The 8,376-nt window shown below is 40.7% G+C and overlaps 1 protein-coding gene across 1 annotated transcript; it reads left to right on the top strand.

The window, feature by feature from the left end:
* Positions 1-3,669: 3,669 nt before the first annotated feature.
* LOC103713737 (transcription factor TCP20-like) lies at positions 3,670-5,352 on the top strand. Its single transcript, XM_008800756.4, has 2 exons — positions 3,670-4,898; positions 4,991-5,352. Exon 1 carries the CDS (start codon positions 3,753-3,755, stop codon positions 4,668-4,670), a length of 918 nt encoding a protein of 305 aa, XP_008798978.2. The 5' UTR covers positions 3,670-3,752; the 3' UTR covers positions 4,671-4,898; positions 4,991-5,352.
* The last annotated feature ends 3,024 nt before the right edge of the window (positions 5,353-8,376 follow it).

Genomic DNA, 8,376 nt, shown 5'->3' with positions numbered 1-8,376 from the left:
TTTGAGTATTGCATGTTTCCCTGGAAGAATTCCTTCCAAGTGGACTTGGAAGTATTAAAACATGAACAATCTCCACCAAATTCCTATTCTTTAATTGTAGATGACCTTGTTCTCCTTAGCTCCAAGATTTTTCCATCAAAGAGATTGGCATGGATAGCAAAGCATGAAGAAGATATCACTTTCCGAGTCCACAAGGAAATGAGCATCTCTGTCATGAGAGGATGCGTAGGGACTCATGTCATTCTCCTAAGGCTGGGTTTGGGTAGATACTATGGAAGGCCAGATCTTATTCTCAAAATATCATTAGGAAACTACCCGTTAGGTGGGATCTTTCCACAACTTATCCAAGAATCCAACTCTAGGGGCCATTTCCCTTCAGCACTTCGCAGGCAATCTCCAGAGCCCCACACCCATGAACTAACGAAAGCAGGCAGAAACGTCAACACTCCCCCATGAGGCCATGCACTGTCGCAGGGTCTGAAACCTCCCACCAAACGAAAAAGGAAGGCTCACTTATAAAACCAACTCCAGAGTTCCAAAACAGAGCTATTAACAGAAGAGAGCACTGCAACAGCCACCTGTTCTCATTGCAATTTGTAATGCATTTTTAAGAAATTTTTTTTTTTTTTTTTGGTAAAAAATAGGAGGAGGGGGAGGGACAAACCCGCTTGCATAATAGCTTCCACTAAGCCCCCCTCCATCAGGAAATGTTCGATACAGGTCGCAATTTTCTGCATACCATTCCCGATCTGTGGGTTGCCCCACATGTAGGGCCGGCCCGAGCCTTAGGCGATCGAGGCGGTCGCCTAAGGCCTCGGGCCAATGGAAGGCCTCCGGGAGGCGAAAGGAGCAAAGAGATTGAGAGAGGGAGAGAGAGGAAAGTTTCTGTGTCTGACCGTGACCAAAAGAAAGCAAAGGCCCCATATAAAACGGGAACAGGAGCTGGCTATGAGTCTTCCCCCTTGATGGAAGGGAGGTGGAGAGTTTCCTGGCCTGCAGAGGGGCAATTTGGGAAGTTCGGGACAGTAGTTTTGTTTTGGGTGGAGAGAGAGAGAGAGGGGAGGGATTTGGTTGGCTTGATACACGCCTGAAGCCACTCTTATCTTTCATCCCTTCTCTTTTTTGGTTTTGGTCTTGGTTTTCCTTCCCTCACATTACCCCTGATCCAGCTGGGCCATCGGGAAGAAAGATAGGGGGATTGGAGATGGACTTCTTGGAAGGTGGAGATTCTTTTAATTTTCTCCTCTGGGTTTCTTCTCCCCTCTTGGGTGGTAGAGAGAGAAAAGGAGGGAGGGGGTTGAATGGCTGCTGTGCTATGATGTTGCAGTTGCTGCTTGAGTACTCACTTGAAGGGGAGATGGTGGGATGGGACTTTTATCAGTTTGATGGAGTGAATTTCCCATAATGCCCCTACTTTTTCTTATAGAGAGGTTCCTTTCTGAACAAATTTTTTTCTTTACCTTGACCATGAAGTGCCATGGGATGACCTTTTCCTATTCGGCTCTTGCTTGACATGGTAAACAGTATTGCCAAGCATTATCTCAGTTATTTAATCAGTTTCATGGCCCCTTTTTTAGAGAAATTACTTTTATGTGCTTTCATTTAAGAATTATATTAAATTGAAAAGGCTTTTTATCTATCTTTGTTAGATTCATGTATCTTTGTTGAAATAGTGTCCTTGATAGCTATCTATTCCCATATCTTTTTTTAAGTATTTTATATTTATTAAAAAAATTATTATTAAAAAAAAGAGGTCTCATTCATTGGATTTGCCTTAGGCCCCCAAATGTATTGGGCCGCCCCTGCCCACATGTGAGTACGTTACCCTAGCGCCACTTTGGCACCGGCGGACCAGATGGCGACTCCACCGAATAAATCAGGTAGGAGGCATTCGGTCCCCACATTTAATCGATGTCCGTGTGTTTCGAACTTTGGTCACTTCCGTAGAATCTTAGCCTCGTTTCAACCGTGCTACTACCTTACCAAACACCCACTTATACCCTGCCAAATGTGTGCCTCTGCATGGTACCACCAAAACAGGCTCTCTTTTATAATCATTATAACAGCCATTATATTAATTTGTATAAGTTACAAAACCTCCATGCAAATAGAAATAAATTATATCTATATCTAATAATTTAAAAAATTATAATTATTTATTTTTATTTAATATTTTTTTATTTATAATTTAATATAATATTAGTCAATCCATTAATTTAAAATAGAATCTAAATACCATGTCAAAAAAAAAAATTATAGAATGATCAAAGTACGTAACCTTACTTGCATGGTGACGAAGCAGTCTCGGATGAAAAAAGCTGGTGTCTTAACAAATTTCTTCGGATTCCGAACATTATCCTCCCTCCTTGCTACTCCAAACTCTTCTCTCTCTTAGGGTATTTAGAAGCAACTATATGGGCGGCGCTTTGCTATGGCCTTCCTTCTTCTCTACAATGCTGGTGCCGCCAAAGATCTACCCTCCTCTCCACCTCCCCATGGCAACTTGATTCTCATTTTCTCCATCACAATTCCATCCTTTCTTCTCTTCTCTTCTACTCCATGTTGGACGCCAACATACTTTGACAGAGAATCTTGGAAGAGATGGTCGGGGTCTTGGATGGGTATCAGGCAACCCTTTAGTTGGAGGCGCAGGCCTGGTTCGTGCTGGGGTTCAAGGACCTTGATCTACAGTATAATTTCGATAAATAGTTTCACTAACACTGGGTGTATGTAAGTGTAGATTGTGCAAAATATTAGATGTTAGTATGATAAACAAAAAAAAATTGTAATTTATTCTAATAGTTTCAAACACCTCACCATATTATTAAGATAAATAATATAAAACTATAATGAAATCACTTTTCATTATTTCTTGGTTAAAAAACGGTTATAATATAAATAACGATCTTTGTTTTTATTTTTTTATATTTTTAAATAAAATAATATTTTTTTAAAAAAATCTTAAAATCTCTCCAAAGGTGATCATAAGGTCATAAAAATATAACATTTCATTTAATAAAAGATACAGAAAAAATAGCACTCTTATTTTAGTAATTACTTTAATCACAACCATTATTCTAGTAATTATTTTAATTTTTTTAAAACTTTTAAAATTTTTATCTGTTTTAATAGTTAATAGGAGCATTATAATAGAATAGCGTGTCCCTTCAAAATAATAATTTAAAAAAAAAAAGAACAACGCGATATATTAAATTTTTCTCTTGCCTTCTAAGGTAACAAATAAGCCACTCTTCTTTTTTTAAATGATACACTCCCTTTGCAACACTATGGAATGTCGCACGAGAGGAGCGCACCTTCTAATATAATCATTGCAATCATGACTTCCACCTTGCAATAATATCATGAAGGGAGAGAAATAATGAGAAGGAAATCCAATTCATAGAATGTGGGGGAAAACATCTTATCTTGCCTTGTAAACACCCTTGACTTCTCCCAAACAAGTCAAGAGGAAAAATAATCACAATAATAATAGAAAGAAAAGTAGAGTAAATTTTGAAACAAATGCATGCATCTAATTTTTCCATCTTTTACCTTCCTCCTCTTTCCTTTCCCCCTATTACCAACCCAGCGTGGGCTCCATCAAAGTCCTGCCTTTTCCCTTCCTCGCAATTTCGCCTCCTCTCTCGCAAAAAAAAATTCTCTTTTTCCCCTCTGTCTCTCTCTCCATTCTTAATAAAGAAAAAGGAAAAGGAGTCTTTTTTTTCCTCTCTCTCCAGCTTCTCTCTGCTATAATGGATCCCCACGGCTCCTCAAAGGTCACCCCAGAGGCCTCCAAGTTCCACCAGGCCCTGGGCCGCCACCCAGAGGATAAAAGACAACCCTCCACCAGCCTAGGCTCCACCACCACCCACCAACGGGAAGACAGCAGCAGCAGAGGAGGAGGAGGAGACCTCCAGATAGTGATGATGGCCTCCATGGCACCACCAACAACAGTATCAGAGAAGGAGGACCAGCAAAGGCGGCAGCTTGTGCCTCGCCGGAGCTCCAACAAGGACCGGCACACCAAGGTGGACGGCCGCGGCCGCCGCATCCGCATGCCGGCCCTCTGCGCGGCCCGTATCTTCCAGCTCACCCGCGAGCTTGGCCACAAGTCCGACGGGGAGACCATCCAGTGGCTCCTCCACCAGGCCGAGCCCGCCATCATCGCCGCCACCGGCTCCGGCACCATCCCCGCCTCCGCCCTCTCCTCCTCCTCCTCATCCGCGGCCTCCACCCCCCACCAGACCAATTGGACCGGTTTCGCTACTACTACTACTACCTGCCTCGGCCGGCCGCACCACCAGGGGCTGTGGCGGGCGGCGGCGGCGGCTTCGGCTTCCGGGCGATTCAATTCAGGATTTTTGCAGCCGGCGCCGGCGACGTCGAGCATTGGGTTCCATGGACTGGAGTTGCCGGGCGGCGGCAGCGGCGGCATGGGGGCGATGAGCTTCTTGTCGATTCTGGGCGGGCACGGGCAGCAGCTGCCAGGGCTGGAGCTCGGGCTCTCGCAAGATGCAAGCATGGGTGGGGTGTTAAATTCACAAGTTTTGGGCCAATTCTATCAGCAGATGGGGCAGGGGAGGATCGGCGAGGGCGGTCAGTTGCATCAGCAGCAGCAGCAGCAGCATTTGGCGTCGTTGAAGGATAATTCACACGAGTCAACGAAGTAGACAGACGAGGCCGAGGAGTTCTTAAGGAGAATTCAAGGAGAAAATCGAAGAAAATTGCGGTCGGAGAGGCTGTTAGGATTAGTTTGGTTGGTTGGTTGGTTGGTCTTCTTCCTTTGATAATTACTACTGGAGAAAAGAGGTGATTGGATTTAGATATCTATTGAATTGGTTACTGGATTTTTGTGTCTGCTCTACAAAGTTTCAAAGGAGTCTCCGATTATTTTATGGGTATGGTTCTTTCTTTAGTTGTTTGGATTGTGAAGTTGTTCTCTTCGCAATTTTGGATGATGATGATAGACATAGGGTGGTTTTTGATGCAGGTGCATATTGAAGGCAGCTGAATTGCTTGGGGTGGAACTGGGGATGTTGTCTATTTGGAGTCTTGTAGATAAGAGATGAAGCCATCTTGTTAGGAGGTCTGGATGGAGTGGTGATTGGTTTGTATTTTATTTTATTTTTTTGATGAATAAAGATATAAGGTTCCTATTTTGTCACCAATGAGATTCTCTGCAGAGATGGTGAGGCTAAACATTTATAATAGTCGCAGAAGCAATTCTTTGCCAATTAATGGTTTAAATTTGTTAACTACTTTCCATTGTTCGCCTGTTTATAGTTTTATTATCTTCTGGTTGCCAACATTTCTTTTTGGAGTTGGTAATGGTAATTGGTGTCCAGGGTGTTAGTGGTATAGCAAATCATAAGGTGTTAATGTGTTAAGACATTTCATATTGTTTCATTTCTATTCTGTTAACAGAGACCATAATTTTGGAACATCGATACTTCGGTGTGAGCTTTTCCAAGTCACTGAACTTTCCTTTTTGCTTTTCCATGTTGAGCAAGTGCATCTTCATTCATGTGCTGTAGAATGAAATGCCGCAAAGAAATGATAAGCGCATGATGTCCTTCTACTATAGTACTTAAATCAAAGAGATGCTTGGTGGTGCTGCCGATTCGTCCCTCAAAAAGGTCCTTTTAGCTAAATTCTTGCTTGGGCCAGTGATACGAATATTAAGAAAGTACAGGGCACCTGCACATGGTTCTTATTGACTCCAGGGGGACATGAGATGCAGTGCCATGGCCTGGCATGTTGAACAAGATAGGCATTCCAAGGGCCATTCCATCATGACATGTATGAGGTAGCTTTGGTGAGATTGGTATGTAACATATCATGGCAGGTGCATGACCAAATATCATTAATAATGATCTTCTTATTAATTTTAATATATGGACTAATAGCTTTGACTTAGTTGAGGGTGTCATTTGGTTTCTTCATGCTGATATTATTGAATGGGAGCAAACCAGGTTGGATACTGATTGGAACAAACATGGGAAACTGTAGAAGATAAGACTATGAAAGTTGTAACAGAGACAAAGTAGACCAACAACAATGTTAGTGGGAACAGAATATAAATGAAAATGATGCCTCAGTCTGAATCCATGGCCAAAGGATAACTCCAATTGGTGATTTTGTTATTTTAGCTTTCTTAAAAGGAAAAGTGGGAGACACATGAAGTGCATCTGTAATGATCAACGAATCGTGGATATGGAGAAGTACTTCTGTGGTGTTATGGTATTGCCACATATGTTTGAAACATCAAAGGCAGTAGAAGAAATATCGAGACTGGCAATTTTCTGAACGTCATAGTGTTTTCATAGAGGCACTAGGGACTAAATATTGATGATTAAACTGGATGTTCAATAAGATTAAAAGTGTTTGATCTACCATGAGTATATTGAAGATGATTTTCTGAGATAATGTTGTCAAGTTCAACGAAGATTATAGGAGGCTGCATTGAGGAAGGCAGTTGAATATCTATCGAATATTTGGTTAAGTGGATGGGCAGATGGAAAAAACTAGATGGAATATGTAAGAAAGGAATTTAGAGGGCTTGCATAATGTAGGTTAAATAGGTAAGAATGAAAAATAATATTTATGCTTGAACCCAAAGGGTTGCAGTTAGGCTACATAATTAAACCTACAGGCTTGGTCCCTGGGGCTCACTAGCATATTTTGTGTATCTCGTGAGGAGAGAGCTGGAGAGACTGGGTATTGCTTTGGTCTTCTTGTTGCAGGAATTACGGTTGAGAATTCATCGTATCCAACAATCTTTCTTCATTGTAGTCAGAGCAACACAAATTGCAAATCAACCTTCTCCATGTTTCTGGGTACGATTCTGACTTAAGAAATTATAGCTAATCAATGTAAAAACATTTTTTTCTAGTGTCATTGGGAGTATTTTGTTCATACACTTGCTTTACAATCTTAGAATATGGAGTACTGCATAATCTAATTGATTTGACATAATTCTTTCCCTGACTATAGTTAGCTACTATTATCGTTAAAAAATTTTGCTATTTACTATAAATTTGTGACAACTCGAGGAAAATTCTTTGTGAATGACAACCAGCCACGCGTAAGTTTTTTTTTTTAAAAAAAAAAGGCTGCATCTGAACTGGGTCATCCAATAGCCGAACGGAACTTGTGGATCTCCTATAAGTTATGTGTTATCCCATTACTCAGCATGAATCAGTCTGCACATAAGTTATAATCTTCCTAATCCTTGATTGGGATTTCGTTTGTGGATGTATGGCTTTATATTAAAATTTGAGTGGATAGTTTGATTTTTTTTAAGGAATAATCAGTTAGTGGAATGGGAAGGAACACTTTGCTTAAGCTAAGGAACCAAGACTACTTATATGCCTGCTTAAGCATAATGAGAGAGACCATGCACTTCACTTTTATATTGTTTGTTTACCATAAGCAACAAGTATAAACCCATTAATGTTTGAGTTGGCATGATAAACCCTTCTTTGATGATGTTCGCACATTCGTTTCCTCTGGCAATGTGAGCTTCCAGATATCCTCTTATTTCAAAAAATTCCACGATTCTCTATGTTACTTTTAAAATTCTTTGAAGCATGTTTGCCTTCTTGCTAGGGTCATCAGTGGCATTTATTTTACTTTCTATCTGTCCTATTGACTGCGATTCATAAGCCTCCTAACAGGTGATTTCTAAATGCCCTTATTAGATGTGCCCCATGTCCACCTTAACATCCACATCTCGGGTATGCTCATCAGACAGACCCATCTCTATTTCTTCATCTTGATAGGTATGCTGAAATTCTTATTTAAGTATAATTGCTCTTGAGGTATTTGAACATCCATGGAACACCTGGAAGAATACTTGATTAATTTATTTTCTAAGGCTTTTAAATTTGGCATTACAAAATAAATCTTTATTCAACCTTTATTTCTACAACTGTGACAAGTAAAACTTAAAAACTTCAGAAAATTCATGCTGGTTGCTGTAAACCATTTCAATTATGAGTCATGAAAAGTCCTCACATCATTACATATATTTCGGAGCGACAACTTCATCGTTCATTAACTATTGATAACACTCTCTCTTCTAGCTCCCTTTTATGTGTTTCATAATATAGAATGAACGCTAATCCGTGAGTTGTGCCATACTGCCACCTTTGTCTTTTATTGGCATCGCATGTGCAAGAACCTGAACTGAAGTTCTTCATTGTCAGTTGCTGTCAAGTTACATGTGGCATTTTTGTTTTTTCTGCAGATCATGAAGTGATAGTTTCACGTTAAATTGCAGAGGTTGCTATTCATATAAATGCATGATTCCATTCAGTGGCACCCCCTTCCCTCCCTGTTTCTCTCTCTCTCTCTCTCTCTCTCTCTCTCTCTCTC

The sequence above is a fragment of the Phoenix dactylifera genome, chromosome 10, assembly GCF_009389715.1.
Source record: "Phoenix dactylifera cultivar Barhee BC4 chromosome 10, palm_55x_up_171113_PBpolish2nd_filt_p, whole genome shotgun sequence".
NCBI lineage: Eukaryota > Viridiplantae > Streptophyta > Magnoliopsida > Arecales > Arecaceae > Phoenix > Phoenix dactylifera.
This window is presented reverse-complemented; position numbering and strand designations above follow the sequence as displayed.

Bases quoted from the DNA above. Each gene is read 5' to 3' on its own strand.
- LOC103713737 (XM_008800756.4), top strand. From the start codon at position 3,753: ATGGATCCCCACGGCTCCTCAAAGGTCACCCCAGAGGCCTCCAAGTTC.